This window comes from Cynocephalus volans, chromosome 1 (genome assembly GCF_027409185.1).
Source record: "Cynocephalus volans isolate mCynVol1 chromosome 1, mCynVol1.pri, whole genome shotgun sequence".
In the NCBI taxonomy this organism is placed as follows: domain Eukaryota; kingdom Metazoa; phylum Chordata; class Mammalia; order Dermoptera; family Cynocephalidae; genus Cynocephalus; species Cynocephalus volans.
Window position 1 is genome coordinate 3,625,188 of NC_084460.1, and position 23,507 is coordinate 3,648,694.

General features: G+C 52.7%; 1 protein-coding gene across 2 annotated transcripts in view; it reads right to left on the reverse strand.

Annotated features, from left to right (window-relative positions):
• TSPAN9 (tetraspanin 9) overlaps positions 1–23,507 on the reverse strand; it is a 183,782-nt gene that overhangs the window by 77,393 nt on the left and 82,882 nt on the right. Inside the window, exon 2 of one of the 2 annotated variants that reach the window (XM_063095159.1) lies at positions 102–181. In XM_063095159.1, coding sequence (XP_062951229.1) covers positions 102–164 — 63 coding nt within the window. In that variant the 5' untranslated portion in view covers positions 165–181. Of the gene's footprint in view, positions 1–101; positions 640–23,507 lie in introns of those variants that run through there. The other variant, XM_063095154.1, reaches the window with a different exon arrangement.

The following is a 23,507-nucleotide window of genomic DNA, read 5'->3' on the forward strand; positions in this document are numbered from 1 at the left end:
GTGCAGAGCGCGGAGCAATGCAGCACCGAAGAGGGAGTGGGAATTCACGCGAGGGTCGGCAGAGGAGAGGAGGGTACAGGGAGAGATCAGCGGAGACTTACCCAGAATATCAAATTGAAGAGGAACATCATGTACTTCAAGCAGCAGAGGCAGCCCCTGGCCATGTTGCACTTCTTAAATTCTAGGAGGAACACAAAGGACAGGTCCAGGTAAAACACCACGTACTTGCTGCCTTTGGGCGCATTGTACTTGTCGGTCTTAACGCCGGCCTCGGCGCGGCTCTGGCCCCGGGAACCCGCAGTGCCGTAGAAGGCGCCGGCCGTGAAGCCGCGGCCGAACGGGCGGCCCGAGGTGGACGGCTTGGCAAAGTCCGAGTCCTTGCTGTCCAAAGATGGACTCCGGTGGATCGAAGAATCCTCGCTACTCGACTTCTCCATGCTCGCCTCGTTCCCGGGGGACGCGAGGGGTGGGGGGCATCGCTCCCGGTGTGGGACGGAGGGGGCGCCCCAGTCGGGCGCGGGCTGCGGGCGGGCCGGTGGACCTCCCCTCTCTGCACCGGCCGGGCACGTCCCCTCTGTGCACCGGGGCGCCCTCCCGGACGAACCCCGCGCCCGGGGGCCGCTGCCTGTCGGCCGGCTGGCCCGGGAGGGCTCGGCGGCCCGGCGCGGCTGTCCGCGCGCTCGCGAGCGCTCTCCGGGAAGCGGCTCGCCTGCGTAACTTAGCGTCTCTGGAGAGGCTGCAATTCGGCGTCTCTCTCCAGGGCGTCCGCTCGCCTCCCGGAGGCACCGGCCGCTCCACGCGAGGCGGAAGGGCGCCGGGCTCCGGCTCCCGGGCACACCTCGCCCAGCCCAGCCCCACTTTGCGGGCGCTCCGCCTCCTCTCGCTCCGCGACTTTGCGGAGCTGCTGCCGGCCCTGGGCTGCCCGGGCGCGCGGCGGGCGGTGCCGAGGGATCCGCCGCAGCTGCAACCGCTGGGCTTTCCCGGCGCGATCCCAGCCCGACTCCGGACTCCGAAACCGCCGGGAGCCCCCTCCTCGGGGCCTCGGCCCCGCCCCGTTGTGCCCTCGACCAATGGGCGCGAGGCCTACCCGGCCCCGCTAGGGGACCCACCCCTTCCCCAATGACACCATATCTTTAATAGGATTAGCGTGCTGCCGTGTGCCTACACGAGTGCGCCGCGAACCCTCGCTAAATGTCAAGCGCTCTGACGCTGGGGTGAGCCAGAACCTGCACCGGCAAGCGCTGCTCACTTTCACCCGAGAGAGGGGGCGGAGGGACGAGGGGGACGGCTGGAGGTACCAGCGACGCAAGGAAGCCCGAGGAAAGGTCTGGGCAGGACTGCAGGGGGACAGAAGCGCGTTCGCAGTTGAGCTTGCGGCCGCCCCCTATGCACACGGGGGCCTGTCCGGCCCGGGGCACAGGTCCCTCGGCTACACACACACACACACACACACACCACGATTTTGCACACGTGGGTCTGGCTACGGCGCGCAGGGAGAAGGGATCGCAGGGGAGGCACGAGGGGTGGGAAAGAGCTTCGGGCCTCCGCGGGGCGCGCGCCGCCCTCCCCACCCGCTCCGCGCACGCGCGCGCGCACATGCGGCTCCGCGAGGCTGCTGCAGCTGCGCGAACCCCCGCCCCGCGTTCCCGGCTGCTGGGACCCCGGGCCGGCTGAGAGAGGCAGGTGGCCGGAGTGGGGTTCTGCCATGCTCCTCCGCACCGTGCCTATGCCAAGAGTGATGTAGGAGTGCTCTTGGCCACAGGCTGGGTCACAAAAACAGCATGAGGAATGCTCTTGCTAGAGGCTTGGGAACATCCAGGAGCAGCCCTTCATCCTACCTACTGCGACTAGGGCAGGGCAGCCTCCCCTAGGCTTGTGCAGAAGCCTGCACTGCCGACCGGAGTCACCACAGTCCGCACGTGAGGAAGACTAGAACACAGACTGCCACCATCCCTGTCGCTCAGCAAGAGAGTGCTGAGGCACCGAGGGCAGGAGCCGAATTTTACTAGGCTGTGTAACCCAGCAGCTCACATGGGGCTTGGCCTCTGGGAGGCGCTCAGGAGGGATGGCTGGATAGAAGGATTCATGTCCTACCTGGGGATGTGGGTATGAAACGTCCTACCTGGATCCCATCAGACATTTATTCTATACTTAGTGCTGTGTGCTGAACAGGAGCCAGGCCCTTGAGGAAACAGATAACAAGATGCGCTGCTCTCTGCCCTTCAGGCACCCACAGTCTAGTCAGACAGGAGGGCATTCGTCACCAAGGCAGAACAGATGGGCAGGAACAGAGCTGCCACACAGACCATGGCTGTGGGGGATGGCGGACATTACCTCCAACTGGAGGGGCTTCAAGACCCTCATCACGGGGCTGCCTTGGTGACCCATTCTGGAGAGTCTGCACCTGTGCTGGCCCCCAGCAGGCTGCATTCTAGAGGTGAGAGCTCTCAGATTCTGAGTGGTCCCCCCCTCGGTTTCTTTAAAGGAAACTGCAGTGCTTTTACTATTCTGAGCCCCTTCCCAAATCTGATGGGGAGCCCAGCAATAAAACCCAGTGTGCACTGCACCCACCCGCAACTTACTCTCTCCCGGCTAGGCACAGCGGCCCTGTGGACACCATCAACAGATGAAGGGGCAGATGTCTAGCTGGCTCCTGCCAGACACCACGCCGCCTGACTGCAGTGGCTAGCTCCTTTTGTCCTCTTCAGCCTCACCTGGCGGCTCCTGAGGGGTTCACAGCTGCCACTTCATTCTCACAACATTACTTCCTTGATGCAGGGAGAGATCACTGCCCAGCTGGACTGGGAGTTGGGAGGCCTGTTTTTCACTTTTAACTCTTGAGCTGTGTGATCAAGGGCAAGGTTGATTGCCTTCCTGAGCTCCCATTTCCCCCTCTTGAGCCAACCCCTAGAGGTGCTGTGAGCATGAACTGAGTGGTGGATGTGAGACCAGTCCGAGCACACAGAAGGTGCTGTTATTATTAGTCTCAAATGGGGACTCAGTGTCACAAAGGGCCCTACTGGGCTGGCCCCCTATGCTTGCTAATATTTTTTCATCTCTCTTCTCCCCAGCTCACACCTTGTCCAGTCAGAGCAGTCTTGCCATTGTTCCTGCATCATTCCACCTTCATTTCTGATTATAAGTGAATTTGTACCACTAACTATTTCCTCAGAAGTTCGAGGGCCTGGGGTGTGGTGGGGGTGGGAAGACAACAGCCAGGTAAGAGAAGGAAAGAGGACGTCCACTGTCCGCTGTAACAGCTCGGCTCCCCCCGACCATGCTTGCAAATCCATTAACAAAGCTGCAGTGAAGCCCATGAGGGCACCCCACGTAGTCATTACCAGAGTAATAACAGCAGCTCTGATTTACCAGCCTTTATATATCCCAGGGACCAAGCGTCACATGCGGTAATTCATTTAATCCTCATGACGACCCTACAAGATAGGTTTGGATATTATCCCCATTTTACAGAAAGGAAACTGTGTGATTTCAAAGCCCATGTTCTGTACTCTCTTGGACTCTAAACATAGTTCCTGCCCTTGTGAATCTTCCAGTCTATCAGAATTGCAAAGCACAATGGCAAACTTGAAATAGCATGTCCTGGTGGGAAGTCATAACATGAAAGAACCCTGAGGAAAGGGCAAAAGGGAGAGATGTGGTCAGGGCAGTGCCTCTAGAGATGGCCTGAGCGATCTTACAGAGGGCTGGAAGAAGGAGGGGTGCAGGGAGAATGTAGTGTGGAAGACAGCAAGCTAGTCCCATCTCAGGACAAAGGAGGTGGGGGAGCCTCAGGGAGGCAGGCTCAGCCAGAGCACATCCCTCCTCCTCCCCATCCCACGCGCAAACCATCCATTCGTCGTAGACTGTTCATAATGGGCAGGACTCTGAGCAGACACACAAAATATACAGAGATGAGTGAGACATGGCTATCTGCCTGCTCACAGTATAGCAGAAGAGACCAGCCTTCCACCCCGTTCCAAGGCCCTACCTAGAGAAGCCCAAAGCAGAGTGACGCACGAGCAGCGGGCTGCCCCCTGGGCCCTCCCCTTGGAGCATGGCAGCACAGGAAGAGGGGAGGAGGAGGGCACTCTAGGAAGGCTGGGGTGTGCATGTTCAGGAGGCAGTGCAGAAACTGGCCTGACTGAAGTGGGACAACATCAAGTTGAGCTCGCTGTGAGTCCTCGGGTGACACGTGAGAAGCCTGGGCTGTATCCTGCGGCTTCTCCAGTGGTGGAGGCACACGAGGAAAGGGTACCCTGGAGGCTGGGCCTGACAGCAGGGTGGAGGAGAGGCGAGAGGTGCAAAGACCAGCGGCTGTGTCCTCAGTTCCAGAGACTTGGGGTGCAGAAGGAACACCCAGATAGAAAAGGTGAGGTGAGATGCCATCTCTCCTATCCCTCCCAGCAGGGCTGGAAGGCACAGGCTGCACTTGGGGGATCAGTGATCATGTGAACAAGGTGGGGCTGCCTTGCTTTCCCTCTTCTTTATTTTTTAAACAACAAAAAAATGAAGCAAGTTCAGAATTCTCAGAGGGGAGGAAGAAAAGTGAATATGTAAAATCAACATGCAACATCTCTGCTGACTGGCAACTGGGGAGGTGTGGGTTTCAGAGTAAATGCCAAGCTCTCCCTGCCGCTCCCTGAATTCTCAGGCTTGCGGTGTGAGACGGAGCTCAGCCTTTAGTCTCTCCCTCACCCACACACAATTGGAGCCAATGAGCCAACCCAGATCCCCGTTCTGACCTGTGCTGAATATTCCTGTCTTTGACAATGTGTACAGCTTGTGAGGCATCCTGGACCTCTAAACCTCAAACAAGGTGGCCTGGCCACAAAGCCAGAGGACACAAAGTGGCACCTGCCACGCAAAAGAAGGTGTGAGATGGGCCACCACAGTAGGAGAGGGGAGTTACTCACCTCCCCCAATTTTTAAACTCCAAATTTGGGATCTTCTTCGGCTTTATAGAAAATGCTTTAATTGCTGAGCAAACCATTTACCAAGGGTGCCAAAACAGAATAGGGATGGAGAGGTCCCTAGCAGGGGACCCACATCCCAGATGTTTGCACAAAGATTCACCCAGCAGAGTGGCAAGGGTCTAGAGGCAGGGGCGACTTCCTCATTTGCTATGGAAATTAATCAGCTCGGATGGTATGTGTTACCACACTTGGCCACAATTCAGGAAGGGTGGTAACAATGAAGGTGAAAGGGTCAGGATAGAAAATAACTGAAAGAACTTTTGTTTGTTTTTTATCTGTGTTGTGTTGGGTTTTTTTAGTTTCTGAGGCAGGTGAAGAAAAGAAAAATGGTTTGGCTTCAGTGGGAGTGTCCACAGTTCACAGTCAGACGGAAGGATGAGATGCTCAGACTATACTGTGAAGAGTGGCCCATGCACCCCCTTCTCTGGGGAGAGGTCTGCTCCTCCCTCCCCGGCTCTTTGTTCAGGCTGCAATCATGGTTCACCCACCTGCCTCTACTCTGGTCCCTGGGCTTCTAAAGAAGGCAGGGGCTACTAAGTCTTGGTCATTTCATCACCCTCCCAATGCCTGTCACAGTGACCACCACATGGTAGACACTCAGAAAGTGTTGCAGGATAGAGGGCAAAGGACGACCATGCCTAAACCTTGAGTTCTCCTCAAGGAAGCCCAAAAGCCCCAAGTTCATTAACCAAAGGATGGGACCCCAGCCAGAAATTCGTGGAATGGCTCCTGGAAAGCAGGCTACCCGAGGGCATCAGAACCTGATGAAGGAGTCCAGGAAAGCAAATGCCCAGCTACAGATAATGCAGTGCAAATGTCATGAGGTCAACGGCTTTGTACACAGCCATATCCCCAGCACAAGGCACAGCCAGGAGTGGATGGATAATGGACAGATGGGCAAATAAACTAATGTACAGATCCACAGAGCCACTCTGGAGGAAGCGATAGGAGGTGAGAAAAAGAGAAGACTGAGACAGGAGCAGGACAGAGGGCAAAGCTGCCCCTGGGGCCCTCCCCATGCTAGGTGGGACAAGCCTTCTGGAAGGGCTCTAGGGACTGCACAGGCAGGAGCACCTCTGCCTCCAAGTCTGAGTCGTGCACTCCCACAGACTCCCTAGTGTTGCATGTCATGTCTCCAAGCCCATGAGCACAACACCCTCCTGGCTGTGGTCGGCCCTTGTCAGAGGCCTCTCCTGGCCACTGAGAAAACATGACTGTGCAGACACCTGGGGCTGTGTGTCTGTACTCGACCCATGACAGATGAGCACTCTGGTCAGAGCGTGTTCTGTCACCTTTGGACAGGTGAGTCAGCTTAGCTCCCAGGAAACAGGGTCACAGCTATGTACCAGCTAGGATTACTGAAAATGTAGTTTCTAGACCACGAGGAGCCAAGCGGGAGGTGTGGATGGATTGTCCCAAAACCAACCTCAGCCCACCAAAATCAGCTCTCACCACACGCCCTAGTAATTGGGTCAGCTGGGCCAAGTTCTGTGAGGAGGGACGGCATCAGCTCAGATGCCTCCAGTGACCCCTGTCCATGCCCACCACCCAATCCAACCACAGAGAACGAAGCTCTGGTAAAATAACCAAGTGGAAACACTCTGGGCTTTGGAACTAGACAGATCTGTGTCCAAATTCCATCTGGAGTGAGGTACCTGGGTACCTAGAATGACCACTTACTGCTCTGTATCTCAATTTCTCCAGCTAGTATATTATACAAACCTTCCCAAATGGTATATAAAAAAATAGAGGCTAAAGGTTATGAATGTAATGCAGACAGCACAAAATCTGGAACAGGAAATGTTTAATGAGGTATGGCACTATTCCCATTATCAACAAGAAAAATTATTATAGTAAATGTGGTCCTGGTCCCTATCTGGTTATAATGTGGTTGAACAGAGAAAGAAACAAGACAACCCATAATCAACACACAATGTTCTCTGGCTCCAGTTCTAAGGGGAGATCTGGCAGCCCCTCCTCCTCTCCGCTCCTTCCTCAGGGAGGCCCTCAGCTCTGAGCCCTCTTCTCTTCTGCCAGCATTCCTGCATCTGGCATCTCCCTCGTTCCAGTGCCATGTGCTTGCTGATGATACCTCAGTGTCTGCCTGGGCCTGACCTGTCTTCTGATCCCAAGCACACATACCCGACTCCTGCCTGTCATCCGCACTTGGCAGTCTCATGGCAGCTCCAATTTCATCTGTCCCAGAGGGACTGACCTTGCCCCCAACTTGCTCCCCTGGCACTACCCTCCCCTTCTCAATAAATGGCCTAAATTCCTACCCCACTGCTTAAGCCAGAAACCCCAGATTCATCCTTGACTCCTAGTTGCCACTTGCCTCACCTCAAGCAGACACTAGTCCGGCCAGTGAGCCCCCTCCCCATCTCACTGTCTTCACGGCCGCTGCCCTGGTCCAACCCCCTCATCTCCCAGCTGGGGGCCTGCCACCCCTCGAACGGAGCTCCTCATCCCTACTAGCCCCAGAGCAGCCAACAAGACCTCTCTCACGCCCCGCTCCTACTCTAAACCCGTCGGTGGCTTTCCGTTTTACTTAGACTACGTGTGTGTGTGTGTGTGTGTGTGTGTGTGTGTTCACTGTGTTTGCTATTCTACTTTTCTAATACAATCCAAATTCTTCGAACAACCCTGAAGATGTGGCATGACTGACCCCTGTCTACCTCTCCAGCTCCCTTTCTGCCCGCTCTCTTCTCCTCCTCATGCTCCAGCCTGTGACCCTCCCAACTCTACCCATCCTCAGAGCCTTCACCGTGCTGTTCCCTCCACCTGGACGCTTGTCCCCAACCCACTGCCTGGCTGAGTCCCACTCATCCCTGAGCTCTGGTGCGTTCTTCACAAAGGTCTCTTCTGGCTGCGCCCTCCCTTCAGCACACATTCCTGGAGCATGATTTGCCTTTTCCTCTCACAGCACACACTACAATTTGGAAGTATGTGTTTCTTTGAGTGACAAATTACTGTCTGATTCTCCTACCAGACCGTAAGCCCCAGAGCTCAGGGACTGGGTCTGTTGTCTTCACTGCTGTATACCCAGCACCCTGTGCTGTGCCTGACCCACGAGGCAAGCCAGATTCACAGGAAGGGATTCATGGGCCTTCCAGTTGCATGGTCCACTCTGGCTACCTGAGGACCAAAGCCCCAGGACACTAATTACCAGGGTAACTACAAAAGAAGGAGGTTGGACTAGTTGGTTCTCTAAGGTTCCTTCAAGCCCTGAAATGCCCACCTGTGAAATGGGACACGACTTGGGTCTTGGAAGCTGGGCAAGACTGGGCAGGCAGAGGGGAGGAGGAACAGCACCCCGCCTGGGGAACAGCTCTGCAGAGCCGGAGGGGCACAGGAGGGCCCAGGATGTCCGGGAGGGTGTGCCACATGCCCAGCTGAAATGAGGCTACCCAGAAAGTGAACTTGAAAGGGAAGTGGGGCTGGAGCACAGGTGAGCCCAGATGATGCCGGTTAGAATCCTGCACAGGCGCCTCCCAGTCCCCGCTTCTCTTGTCAACTGCATCCCCCGCACCTTCCTGAGCCTCTGCTCCTACCAGAATGCACCCACATCCAACTCTTCCTCCCCTCTGTGCACTCGCTGTCCCTCTGCCTGAACTCACCCTTCCCCACACTCTGCGAACATCCACATCAGCATGTCACTGTGGCTGTCACCTCCCTCAGGAAGCCTCCTTGGAGCACCAGTAACACCCCACATTCACCCTGCCACCATGCTCCCTGTTCCCTGGCCTCCGCCACCCCCAGACAGTGAGCTCCTTGAGGGCAACTTTGTCTTCTAAGCACCTGGCACAGTGCCTGGCACACTAGCGCTCCGAAATTACTGCTGAATGCACGAATGGCAGGTGGGTGTGTTAGGTGAGGTGAAAGCAGCTCTTTAGAAAAATTAGCCTTGGCTTGGAGCAGGGGGGCTTTACACAAAGAGGAAGAACTGCCACTTCTGCAGGACAATAGCCTCATTAAGCAGGTTTCCAGGGTGGGAGAGGGTAGCAGGGGCTGAGTCCTTGAAGCACAGGCTGGTGCTCTGCCTGGATAAGGAGCTGCCCACTCTGGGCTCTCAGGCCTTTTTTCTAGGAAAGTCCCAAACCAGCCCCGTCTTTCATTCCAAGGCCAATCAGCATCCCTGTCAAGTCCCCAGAATGGCCTGGTGTGTGAGGCATTGTGCTGGACAGACAGATGCACCTGCACCCACAGGCATGCACACACTCACTCAGCCGTTCACTCCCAGGAAACCAAGGAGAAGGCAAGCATTGTTATTAGTACTTATCAAGGAGGGCAGGTGGCTCTGGGGAGGCTGAGATAAGGCAGACCGCCGGGCACAGGGAAGTGTGATGAAGCCTGAGGTTTACTGCCATGCAACAGTGGAAATTTACTGACCCAGCAAATCCAATATTCCTAAACCACTCCATGGAGGGCACTGACGTGCCGGCTGGGATGACGTTCTCTGACCCAGCATCAGTGTGCCTGCAAAGCTGGCGACACAGCTGGGACCCTTCTGCTGACTGCAGGAGCGGCTGCCTGCTGCCTCCCTCTTCCCTCTCTCCCTCCACTGAGCCTGGAGGCTGTGGGGATGGTACTGGAGCTGCCACAGGGAAGGGCAGTGCAGAAGCAGTGCTTGGGGATGCTCTCAGGTTAAGACAACGGAGAAGGACCAGTGCCCCGGATTCCACCCTGCTCTGAAGCCATCAGGGGGGTACAGCCTGTACGTGGTCCACCCTCACTGATAGCATGAGAAGTGTATGGATGGGGGCCAGGATGTGGGTATCCCTCATGGGTGGCTTATGGCTCACAAGTCTCAGAGTGCGTTACATCACTTGTGGTCTCTGAACTTCCACTGGCCACTCTGTAAATGAGGCAGGAGCACTGGCCAAGGTCTCATTCCATCTCCCTTCCCTCCCCCAACCTTGGGCTGGTCCACCTCCTTGAGGCTAAGTCATTCAAGGTGCCACCAGTTGAAAGGGGCCTCCTAAAAGCATCCAGTCCCATCCCAAACCTGGAAGTATCTTTTTTCATCTCTAAGTACTTGCGAAAATGGTCACAGACCACACCCTTTAATCAGCTATTTGGGTCACCAAAACTTACAGTCCCAGAAAGTCCTTTCCAAAGTGTCTCTTAGGTTGCTCTAGCAAAGATTTGTTCCTGTTGTAACTCAATCACACGTGACATGTACCCAACATGTTTCACTGACCATATTTCCTCGATGCACACCCAGAATGCAGACACATGCACACGTTCCACCGCAAAGGCAGAGGCACATTCATGTGCATGTCCCAGCCTCCTTCCTGGTGACAGCCTACCAGTCTCCTTACTGGGCTCCCTGCCCCCAGCCCGCCTCCTGCCTCACACTGCCACCATTCCTGTCCCAAAACAGAGCTCAGAACACACCACACTGCCCCCCTCACTAGCTCAGAATCTTCACCGGCTCCCTAGGGATTTAAACACGACTACTCAAGCTGTCACTTGACACCTTCTACACTGTACTTTCTCGGCCTTGTTTCCCACAAATCCCAGGGCCTGTGCCCTCTGTTTCCAGCAATCCAAGTTCCTCGCCATTCACCCACTTCTGGGCCTCCGTGCCCTGCTGATGTGCCGCCCTCCATCACCAAGGGCTCCCCATCCATTGCCACCATTAGCAGATGTTTCACAGCTCATCTCACATGCCACATCCTCCATGAAGGATCCCCCAAAACTAAGAGGTGCTCTTCTTTTCTGAACCTCTCTTTTTGGGCACTGATTTTACTCTACCTTGTTGTCATGGCTATTCACATAAATGTCTTTTCTAAGACTAGAGGAAGTTTCAGAAGGGACAAACTCACCTGTATTCCTCTTGCAGCAACCAGCCCAGCTTGATACATGGTGGACACTTAAGAAATTGGAAGGGAAGTCAGCTGAGTTCCTCCCACAATGCACAGAGCCCCCACGCCACACTCCTTCACGGTACATACTCACCTCAACCCGTGCACCAGACACCCCCCAACACTGTCCTCAGCCTATCTGGTAGGCATTCACCTTGACAGATCACCACTGGTTCTCCTCCTCTCTGGAGGCCCTCTCTGGGGTCACCTGCCAGATTCAGCCATCTACCAAAAACACCAAGGAGCTCAGATGTCCATCCTGGAGCTCAGAAAATGTGGCTGGGCTCCGTGAGGCCCTATGTGTCTGGGTGGCTGCATGTCACTCATCCCCCAAGCTCTGGCCCAAGAGGCACTTCCACATCCCAGCCGGTCGGGCGCCAGGGCACACCTGCTCTTCCCCTCCCCCATGATGCTGCCAGAGGAAATGCCAGCCCGCAGCCATGGCTGGCTGGACACAGCAGGGACAGGCACTGGGCACTGTGCTGCCCCTCTCTGCCTCCACCACCCTGGACTGAACTGAACCAGCACTCTGGCATATCCCCCATCCTTCCAAGAATGCACACTCCACCCTCCAGCCCCATCTGCGTCCTAAGGGGACAAGCACAAGGCAGGCACATCCACACTGCAGGGGCCAGGAAGGTGAGAGCTGGGCCCAGTCCCGGCTCTCTGCAGCCTGGGTGAGAGACCGGCAGCTCTCTGAGCACAGGACACATTTGCTGAATGAATGAATGAATGAATGAATGAGCACACTCCCATTTCCTCATCCATCAAATGGGGTTAAGTGTGATGTGAGGGACAGATGAGGCTGTGTCTGGGAAATTGCTGTATGGAATAGAAGGCACAGACTCAGAACCTTTCATCCACACATACACACTCCAGGAGCCATCACATTCGCAGGGGTTCAGTGAAAGCGAAGGATGGCGACACAGATGAGCCCATCCCCGCAGAGTTCCCCAGCGCCCACTCTGCACCCCACCCTGGTTCGCCACTGGGGGTGTGACCAAGGAGCATTAGCCCTTGAGGAGCTGGGGGAAGAGCAACAGACGTGCATGTGGGCACATGCCAGAGTGGTGGGGTACAAATTGTGAGTGCTCAGAAGACTTGCCCGGGGAGGGCTGGCCTGTCAGGGGAGGCTGCCTGGGGAAGGTAGGAGGCATGCCAGGCTGCATAGCATCCTAACAGGAGGAGGGCGGAAGGGAGGGGTCCCAGGTGCCTGAACACCACGAGCGAAGGCATGTGCACTGGGACTTTCAGCTTTGTTCAAGAGGCTTTCATACTTAGAATCCCATCTGACCCCGGCTACGCCCCTGCAAGATAAGCAGGGAAGTTGTCCTACTTTATAAATGAGGAAACAAAAGACGAAAGAGAGGACAGGGGTTGTCTAAGCTAGTTAGCAGAGCTGGGACCTAATCTCCTGACTTCCAAAACAGAGATCTTTCCCTACACCAAGTGGCTTTATGTGGCCCAGTGCTGGCCCCTACTTTTCTGTATGAAGCTCACCCTACTGACGCATACACATACCCATCCTGCGTGCAGAGAGGAAGGACATGAGGGTGACAGAGAATGCAGGCATCAAAACAGAGACGCTCCACATCACAGCCCCATGGGATAAGCCCTGTCAGTCCTGGAAAACACACTACTGCCCACCCCCCAACACCAACCTTCCTTGCCCCCCATCCAACGTCCCCTGTGGTCTTTTTGACTTCACACAGCACAAACGCAGGTGCTTTACCAAATAAAAGCAAACTGAGGCCCTGCCCTCCAAAACCACAGCCCAGGTACAGTGGAGATGCCAAGCCAGTGGTGGGCTGGCTCTACAGGGGGAAGGACCCTGATATGCAGTTTGCCAACTGCCATGATGTAAACACTCCCACCATGGCCAGTTTCAAGCTACCAATGGTTTAATGACCAGCTGGCAAATTTTCTGATTATTTACTAATAAGCTGTGAAGAGCCAGTACAAGTAGGCTCCAACAAACCTCCATAACAAACCCATCTCCCTTCCCTCCAAAAGAAACTCCAAGACAGGGAAAAGAAACCCAGCACCATCCTGCCCCCTCTCGGTGGTAGGGTTTGGAGACTAGGGACAGAGGCTGGGAAAATCATAGGAAAGGACGGGACAGCTCTCTATCTAGTCTCCTGGGGCCTCCCATAGGTAGCCTAATAACCAGACAAAGAAAACTGAAATTAGCTCCCATATACAGTGATCCTCTCACGTAAGCCAGACCACATACTGCTCTGTGCAAAGCCCCCTAATGACTTCCCAGCTCTCTTGGAGTAAAAGACAAAGTTCTTACAAGAATTTGCACATTTCATTACACACACACACTCCTGACCCACTCGCTCTCTCCACTGACATGGTCCTCCTTGCTGTTTCTCACATCAGAGACTTTACTTTGGCTATTCCCTCTACCTGGAACATTCTTCCCTAGATCTCTGCTTTGCCAACTCTCTCACCTCCTATAAGCCTTCACTCAAATGTCGCCTTCTCGAAAGACCTTCTCTAACCATCCCATTTAAAACTGCTCCCTGCCAGCACACTCAATCTTTTATCCTGTCCTGCTTTTTCCAAAGCACTGATCCCCAACATACAATATGATTTACTTTTTTTATTGCATTGTTTATGATGTCTCTACCCACCAGAATTAAGCTCCACAAGGACAGGGATTTTGATCAGTTTCACTCATTGCTATATTTCCAAAACCAAGAACAGAGCTTTACACATGGTAGGTGCTCAATAAATGTTTTGAATGAATGAATGCCTGGAGAAGGTCTCTGCCCAGCCCCTAGGCACCATCTTGGCTTCCCAAGAGGATGCAGCTGGGGATGAGGCAGCCCAGAGGTCAGTGCATGCCTGGCTGGGGCTCAGGATGCCTGTGTTCTTGCCCTGGCTCTGACACCTGTGGTCTGGCATGGCCGCACCCTCCCTGCCAACCCTGCACTTCATTTTCTCTCTTGCTTTAGGCTGTAACAGAACCCTATATGGCTAACTTTGGGCAGTACCAAAGGCCAGGGTTAAGGCCAAACAGGACGCCAAGCCTGAAGGCCTCTGAGCTCTGCAGTGGGAGGTTCCAGGGTCAGGTTCGAGGCATTCCCTTAAAAGGTCTAGAACAGATAAGCCCTTTGCTTCCTGCAACAGCCATCCCTGAACCCCTAGCCACATCCATCCTCCATTCCCTGACCTTGGGGCTAGAAGAATCCCAAAGAACACTCTCCACTGCAGTCGTTAGGTCCAGTAGAGCCCCAACCCCAAGCGGCGGCCCCATCACGCCTCAGGCGGGCTCCCCACATGCAAAGCGGCCAGCTCATATTGCTATTTTAAGCTCTGAGGGCCTGGCCGTAGCACGTTGCCACAGCGGCTGGTGTCTGGGCTGGATGTAGAGAAGCGAACTCACTGAGCACTGCTGACCTGGGAAGCTCTGACCTGGGACTGGTCATCTTCTCCAACTCCAGCCTTCTCTGCAGGGGCCGGAAACTGCCAATCCACACCCTCAAATCCACCAGCCGTGGGGAAAGTGAGTCAGGAGCTGCACTGGACACGCCCAGATTCCATTTCTGAACATGACCCCGAAGTTTCCACAGCAAATGACCCCTAGCCCCACCCTACCCACCCCCAGAAATTCCAACAAAATTAGGGCAAGCACAGCACCCATCTTCCGGTCCTGATGATATGAGACAGACAACAGAAATGCCAACTGAAGTTAACCCTCTATTATCCAAGAGTGACTTAACCAATGTTGAGTCCCTCCTACCCGAGCTTCCCCTCAGTGACTGTGCACAGTGCTAGCACACAGCCACATTCAACCAATACGTGATTAAATGATCATTTCTAAATGCATTCTGAAACCAAATATGATGAGAATGGGCTATGGACAACCCAGTCTTTATGACAATGATTGTCATCATCATTATGATCTACATTTCTGCTGACCTCAATGGACACCAAAAGTGAGAATAAAGACCACAGAACCAAGGAGCCAGTGGAAGTAAGTAACAAAACAGGCTGCCTCCCTGCCTTCCAGGGCGGTCTGCACCACACTCTCTGCGAATGGTGCACTCTGAAGTTGAGCAATATGGAAGTTCTGTTCCAACCCGCCCTCCACCCTAGAACACCCAATCAACCACAAGCTGGCTTGAGAAGGGACGCATAGAACAGGAACTCTGGGCACATGCTATTCCCACCCCCAACCTCGTGCTACAGAACATCAACAAAACTGTCAAGGGCAGGACAGAGCATACATGCCCGGGGCTCCCAGCAGCATCCACAATGCTAATTGCTTAGTTTAAGCAACATCAGCACCAAGGAAAGGGGAAAGGACATCCACAAAGTGCTGTAATTAGGGAGCTCTGGGACCTCTCTCCTTGCTACCCATCTATCTCAGGACCAAACCAGCCACTCACACCCTAAAGAAAGAGATTTAACTACCTGAATTAGGGAGAGAAGGGAAATTCCTTGAATTTTCTTATTGGAGGAAGATCCTAAAAGATATGGGCCTTCGGAGATCATTTGATCCACTCCTCCCTTCCCCTCCCATTTCCTGGCTTTACTCAATCCAGATAGACTCTTCTGAACACTTCTGTTTTAACTGTAAAAGTAATGACAACAGCCTGCACTTACAGAAAAACATATGCTGTTCAAAGGGGTATCACGTGCATGACCCTCACAAAAGTCCTAGGAGTTACCGCAGTAGACATCACTGCACCCGATTTGCAAAAGACTTCCTAGGTGAAGTGACTTGCACCTGAGGCCAACCATGGAGTAGACCAGAACCCAGGTCTGGAAGTCTAGTCCAGCGTTCTTTCCAAAATGCTGAGTTCCCTCTAAAACAGTGGTTCTCTGAGTGTGGTGCCCAAGCCACTACTGCAGAGGCCTTGGGTATTTGGTAATAAATGCAAACTCCTGAGCCCACTCTGGCCTCACTGAATTGGAATATCTGGAGGCAGGACAACTGCTCTGTTAGTAACCTCTCTAGGGCCTTCTAACGTGCTAAAATCTGAGAGCCAGTGCCTACAAGGCCACTGATTGGATCCAACTGGCTTTTCCTTTTACTAACCAAGCAGGAACTCAAGTCCCACCACCTCTAGCAAATCTTCCAAAACTAGAGACTTTTTGGGTATGAGACTCCCACTGCTGCCGTTTGGTCCACCTCCTGAAATACATTTGCACATAATCACCAAAATTACCCTGAGACATTTCTGTCAGTAATCTGAAGTCACACCAGCTGGGAAGACAGTCCTGGCCAAATCTTCTCTCCCCGCCTTGAGAACGGACATATCTGCCAAAATCCCTTTACTCGGCCCACCCCCATACTCACAGACCTGATTGGTGAAGAAGGATGTGGTGGGAGAGAAAGGAAGAATAGAATAACACAATTAGGTCATTCCAGAAGTGGCTTTCTTTAGGGCACCAAGGGGGCCCCCAGAAGCCTCTGCCCACTCGGCCAATGCAGTCTCTTCCTCTTACATGTATCATCAACAATACAGAGTTCTGCCTTTGATTGTTCTCTTTCGGATATGTCCTGCCCCCAGAAATGCCCAACAAAGCAGATACCCAATGTTCCCAACATCAGTCCCCAAGACAGCTTTCAACCTGTCCTCGATCATCTGTCTATGGCCACACTGCCTGGGCCCCGTGTCCACCATTCCATCTCCAACTCAGCCTCTGTGTGGCTGCCCCAGCCACAGGGAGGGCTGCACGGCCTCACTCAGCAACCCACCAGCTGCCCCAGCTGTAGGCTTCAGTCAGCTTCCCCTCCCTGGGCACGGAGGCTGCACAGGCTGATGGCCCAGTTACAGATCCCACCTTCTCACGGCCCCACTGCACTCCTACCTCCCTCTGCTCTCCACCCTCATGGCCCGTCGATCACCTGGCCTCACTGCCTCAGCCTGGACAGTCCAAGTAGGCAGGTCTTATCTTTGCAAATGGACCATCAGCTGCAAGAGAACAGGGTGCTGAGCACCCGTTAGCATCTACCACATATGCTGGTCACATGCCAGTTACTCAGTGGGCACTGCTGAATGAAAGAATGAGCAGAAAAATGAATGAAGACATCTAGCCTGGCCAACTGTTCCAGTAGTATCTGGTGCAAATAAAAAAAGGGAAAGGAGAGGGAAGAAAATGACAGGGAGAGATAAAAGGAGAAAGGAAAAAGAGCTCACTCACACAAGGTCAAGAACAAGACCATCAGCTCACAGGGCCATGACCCAGGGAGCCTGAGTGGGGCACACTGACAGCTTCCTGCCTCCCAGCTCCCAAGCCCCCACCTCTGTCAGCGACAAGAACTGGTGAATTAGCAGTTTCCTCATCCCATCGGCAGAGCATCTCCCAAGCAGAAAGCCTATCTGATTGATCTGGCTGAATTAATCAATTTCCCCAATCTGCTTCCTCCCAGGCCACTTTTCAGAAAGGGACAGCAGCACCCCAGAGGATGGCTGACAAGGGGCTGGGGCCTCATGTCCCTCCGAGACACACAGGCCTCCAGCACACAGATGCACGCATGACACACACTCACATGCACACATGCACATGCACACTGACTTCAGCAACACCTTTGCCAGCTTGGATTCTGGAGTTGGCTCCAGTTCTGAACTCAGGCACCTATGGGACATCACAGGAGGCCTCTCAGATACAGCAAGGGAACAGGGAGCAGCACATGGAGTGAATCTGGGGAAGAGACTCACATGAATCCCAGAGGAGAGACTGGGGCAGGGCTGAGAGGCAGTGCAGGGCTGTGGGAAGGGCACAAGAATGGGGTCAGAAGACCCAGGTTTGATCCCAGTTCTGTCTCTTAGGAACGATGTGGCTTTGGACAAGTCACTGAACTGCTGTGAGCTTCAGTCTCCCTATCTGCAAAATGGGCATAAGCTCAACTCCCTTCTGGGCTGCCCTAGGATGATGTGCACTCATCAAGAGTTACTCACTATGTCCACTCTGCTCCCTCTGCAGAAATCCCTAAGGATTCCTGCACAGGCAGCTGGCTACACTCTGCTTAAACACCACAAGGCCAGGGGTTTGTCAAGTAGCCTGGCCACCATCTCTTGGCCCTCACCACCTTACAAGCTCTTCCTGAGCCCAAGCCCCACCTGCCTGCCTCTACTTTCTACCTTGTAGAAGTGGGTGAGGGCTGGGGACTTGGGGGTCAAATCAGACATGGCAGTATTCAAATCCCAGCTCTGTCCCTTGACAAATTAAACTTCTCTGCACCTCAGTTTCCTCACCTGAATCATGAGTATAATGAATGCCTAAGAACATGCAGAGTTGATGATCTATGCATAGTGCCCAATTCAGTGCCTGGCACACACTACCCTTAACAAAGAGTAGATAATATTTCTTTTAGTTATCATCATGACCACGATTCTGTCTAATGGAATTAGTTCATCCCTGTGGAATAGTAAAGCAGAGGCCCACTTCTCTCCCAGGTGCCAGCCTCTCTCACATAAGAAGACAGCATCACATGCCCTGAGCCTTCTCTTCCCCAAACCAATGTTCGTGCCTCCTTCTCCTGTCACTCATGCCACAGCCTGAGATCCTCTGCCACTTTGCCCACTCTCCTCCTCGCCCCTCCTGCTCTGCCAATGCCCTCCCTGAAATGCAGTCCCTGAACTCCCACATCTAATCTATGCAGTCCTTCCAGCACACACCTAAGTGCCTGGCACATAGTAGGTGCACAGAAGCATTTGGTGACAGAGCACTCGGTAAATGAGCTGAAAACTTGACTCCACAGAATCTGAAAACTGTGAAGGGCAGCAGGCTGTGATGTCTCCTGATCTGGACCCTCTATTTCCATCACCGCAGCCTGGCACGAGCTCCCTTCACAGTGCCTCAGACCACAGCTCACTGACATAAAGCCCAAGCAGCCAGGGCCTGCCTGGGTCTCTTGCACCAAGCACCTTAAGCCAGAGCTTTCCTTTCAAGCACATTTCTGCAGTTTCCTAACCTTAAGCACAGGACTTTGGTGACAGGTGCACGGTATGCGTGTGCCCCACTACCCTTCATCTCATTAGCTTTGCTCCACTGTTTCCACACATGTGTTCTGTCATCCGACGCCCTGGCATTCTTTCTCTCCACTTTCATCAGACCCCAAAAATGTTGCACTAGAATGGATGTAAGAGATGTCAAATTCAATGCCCTCCATATCCAAATGAGGAAACTGAGGCTCAGAGTACTGAAGTAACTCGCCCAAGGACATGTAATTTTGTGGCAAAAGTAAGGTTGGAGCCCTGCATCCTCCCTTTCAGCTGAAACTACTAATGGTAACGCTATAAAACTTCTACTAAGTACTTATCTTGTGCCAGGATTTTAACATCTGTTCTCTCCAATCTTCACAATAAACCTGCAAGAGAAACACAGCTGTTCCCATTTGACAGATGAGAGAACTGCAAGTAGGGAGCTCCTCCTGGGCCACACAGACCATGAACACACGGCCAAGCCAGAACACACCACCAAGTCAGGACACGCAGCTGCTCTATCTTACTCCATAACTTCTGCCCCAAGGCCACTGAACGTGAGAACACCTCCAACCAGAAGTTCAACGGAAATGCAAGCCAACAGGTCTAAATCGACATTTGTTTTTTTCCCATCGCTATACCTACCTGCTGCTCCTTTGGTATTTTCTACTGTTAACAGCATCATCACCAACTTAGTCACTGAAACTAGAAAACTACAGTGATTTCTCCCTCTTTCTGTTGGCTTGCCCTTTGCCCTGCAGTTTCAAGCAAGCTCCTGTGCCCAGAACCCATCCCCCATCCCCTCCACAATGCCATGTCCTTGGCAAGTCTCCTCAAAGCCATCTCTTGGGGACTACCGCAAACACCTGCTGCCTGCTCTTTCCACAGCCCCTATCCACACCCTGAACACCTTCTACGTTTGCCCTTGCAATCTTCTTTCTAAAATAAATCTGATCCTATGTTGTCCCAGTGTAAAAACCTTATTTTTACTCCAAACTCCTTTGGAAAGCACGTGAGTTCTTTCCCCACAACCTGGCAAGTTCTTCCACTCAAACTCCTGCGCATCCTCATCTCCCATGACTGGTCCCCCTCCTGACTCCCTCGTGGCTAGCACTTCTCACCCTGCATTCCCTTGGTGTGTCCTTCACCCTTTTCCATGGTGAGCTCCTTGAAGGTAGGAACGTGGCATCTCTGCATCTCCAGCTCTGATTCATGAATTTGATAATTTATTCAATTTGCTAATTTGCTCAACCCTAAAAACAGTCAATGAAAGTTGTCGAGTAAATTAGCAAATTCACAAATCAGGCCTACGTTTATAATTTTACTATGAAAAGTAGTCCTCTGTGGTAACCTGTGTCTTGACTCAAGATCAAATTTATTTTAGAAAGATGATGGTAAGATACTGACTGATAGAAGGTCCTTGTTAAAAGATGCATGAAATCCAAGCTTCCTGGCTGACAGGCTCTTACTTTGGAGGCATTAATGACCAAAATGAAGGGGAAAATCCAATGTCAAGAAATAATCTGAGTTGTAATAGATGTGTGACTATGACCTCAATGAATTGATTTGTTAATTGTTTCTGTTTGCTTTAATCTGTAGCAACCCCCAGATGAATCCTTTTCAAACTGCAGGTTGAGATCCATTAATGGGTTATGATATTAGCTGAGTGGGTCAGAAGAGTATTTTTAAAAAATAAAACAAAACAGAAAATACCAGAATGTATCTCACATAGTACCAGTAAGTATCATTTCATAAAATATTTTTGCAGGTGTAGCTGTGTGTGTGTGTGTATGTGTGTGTTTGTGTGTGTGCTGAATCACAGAGTTTAAGAAACACACCCTGGATCTTCAATGGTGACATGGATAGCCCACAAGAGTCTCAGAACAACAGTTGACAGCACATGAGAATATGCACTTTCTAGACATAAAATTTGGAGCTGGTTACTTTCCGCAGGGGGCCGCACCTGGCCAGGAAGGTTTACCCATTTGCAGCAAATAGACTTGAATATATGCTCCAAGATGGAAATATGCTTAAAAGATGCCAAAAAATTACGTGAACCATGAAAGAAGGCATAACAAGTCTTGTCAATGTAGAAATGTGTCCCTGAGTCATCTGATCCAGCGACATCATGTGCATGGCAGAACTCTACCTAGGAGTCCACACGTGTGGTGCTTGCCTGCAATGCGGAGAGTAGTGCCCAAATCTCTAACAAACAACACAGACAGTCACTGACTTACGATGGTTCAACTTCTGATTTTTCAACTTCACAGTGGTGGAAAAAAGCACTTCTGACTTACAATATTTTCAATTCATGATGGGTTTATGGGACATAACCCCATTATAAGTTGAGGACCATCTGTACATAATGACTCTTTATTCATGTATTCATCGCTTGATTGCTGAAACAAATCAAAGTTGGTTTAAAATAGTACATGAAGTTAGCTCAGCACAGAACTATACCTTCCTAACCTATTAAATTAGAGAAAACCCATTCTAAATTGAGCCAATATTCTATCCGTGACAAATTCTACTCAGCTGTCTACCTCATGTGTTTACAGCAGACACTTCTTCCCACTGGTTCTCCAGACCAGAAGGAAAACATCACGCCTCCATGAGTCTAAGGCTCTGGGCAGGGAGAACGATAGCCTTGTCTCCTGTTTCAGAGGAATGGGCTTAAAATGCAGCAGGAAGCCTGCAGAAGAGAGCTGTTAAGGATGGGAACAGGTGACTGAAGCAGGTGCTAGCTGCCACCCTGGACCGCATGAACCCCACCCCACCTGGAGTCAGAGCAGGGTGGAGTGTTGGGGTGTGTAATGTGCCCGGCATGGCAGCGGCACGGTCCCTTCCTTCCTAGATAACTTTGGGAGGTGCCTTCCTGTCTGTGGCATCCATGGTTCCAGGATGAGGCAGGATGATGACCATGAGGTTGCCACAAACAATCAGCCCTCCCTCCGGGCCCCACAGCCTATTTCCAGCTCCTGAGAGCTCCTGTCTAATGCCCACGTCGGCTGAGGAATCTAGGGCATCCTGGGCCTAGCACTGTTCAAATCACACATTCCTCTTCATAAAAGCTACTGAATAGCTCTCGTGCCTCCACCCTCCCAGGAGAAACCACATCAGAGGACGAGCACCCAGATCCCCATGTGTGTGCAATGAGGACAAAGGGGGACAGGCGGGAGCCGCAGGGTGTCTCCACCACCCTCCATCAGATGCCCCACAGCAGACACATAAGAAAGCTCTCCTGCCTCTACTGCAGGCCAAACCCACCCTCAGACCACAGCAGCCAGGAGCAAGCAGGCAGCCGGAGCCCCACCCGCACCCAGGGCCCAGCCACACTGCTTTCTAGGTGCTCATGTTCCGAGCCGCCATCTCCTTGACTTTGTATGAAAATTGTGACTACACTCTCCGGGAGGGCAGAAGAGAGCCGGCGCTTGGGGGAAGCCTACTAGGTGTCAGGCACTGGGGTAAGCACTCAGGTCAGAAACCCCTCGATCTCTGAGGGTCACCAGCCAAAGACAGAAATGCAAATGGAGAAAAGAGAACACGACAAATATTTTGCTAAGCATTGTAGGGAGGGGTGAGAAAAGGTCAGGGAAGAAGGCAGAAAGGGTCAGGAAAGGAGAGAGAGAGAGAGAGAGGTAAGGGGGTGCAAGGTAAGGAGAAGCTGGCAGAGCCCAGCCCTGCCCAGCGCACTGCATGGAAGCACGCCGTCCTGCACCTCAGCACAACGCTGCCGCCTGCAGAACAGAACAGCAAAGTGGTCTCCTGGACACGGAGCCACCCCCTGCACTCCCAGGCGGGAAGGGTGCCACCGGCAATCACCTGCCGTGCTTCCCGCCCACCAGACCTCCAGCGCATGAGTCTGAGTTTGAGTCGTTTCTGTGATAAGCAATTTCACCACATTGTTTCCTAGTGGTAAAAAAATACAAAACTGGGGAACAATAAAGGTCATGGAAATACAAATGAAAAAAAGCAAGCCATCATTGTTCACCTATCGGGTGAGTTTAAAAAAAAGCAGACAAGGCTCCCCAGTGCTGCAAGAGTGTGGCCATCTCCTGGGGGCCCTCCACCGCTGCCCCCACCGCCTCCCTGTCTGTCCCCTCCTCTCCTGGGCTCTCCTCACACGTGCTGTGCTGGCTGTCTCTCTAACTCTGCTCACTTCGCTCCCTGCTGACACACTTCAGTAGCTCCAGTTTTCACGGACTATTCAAAGGGAGGCTGAGGTGGGTAATTAGAAGACTGGGCAGAGCTCAGCAGGGCATCTATGGTGCGCTACTCTCAGCCGAGTTGGGGGGTGTGGATTGGCTGAAGGGTAGGGCGATACGATATAAAGATGGGAGACCTGGTTTAAGTTTTGGGGGGGACTTTCTCTAAGACCGGACTTATATAATCTTCTCCACTCTGACTAGGTCAAGGAATATAGTCCAAGTCACCAAATGAAAAGGAAGAAAGTCTTAGCACTGGTGAAGTTATTAAATTATTTAGTCTTCTTTCATTTTATTGTTTTTTGGGGGGGTGGGGCACAGCTGGCCAGAATGGGGATCCAAACCCTTGACCTTGGTGTTGTAACACTAGTCTTCTTTTAGCTAACCTTTTAATTGTGATTGCAACAAGAGACAGAAGACTTTAATCAATCAAAGACATTGACTGAGCATCCTCTAACATCACAGGAGGCTAACAGAAAGGCAGGTATGGTCCATTACAATCCCTGCCATACACTT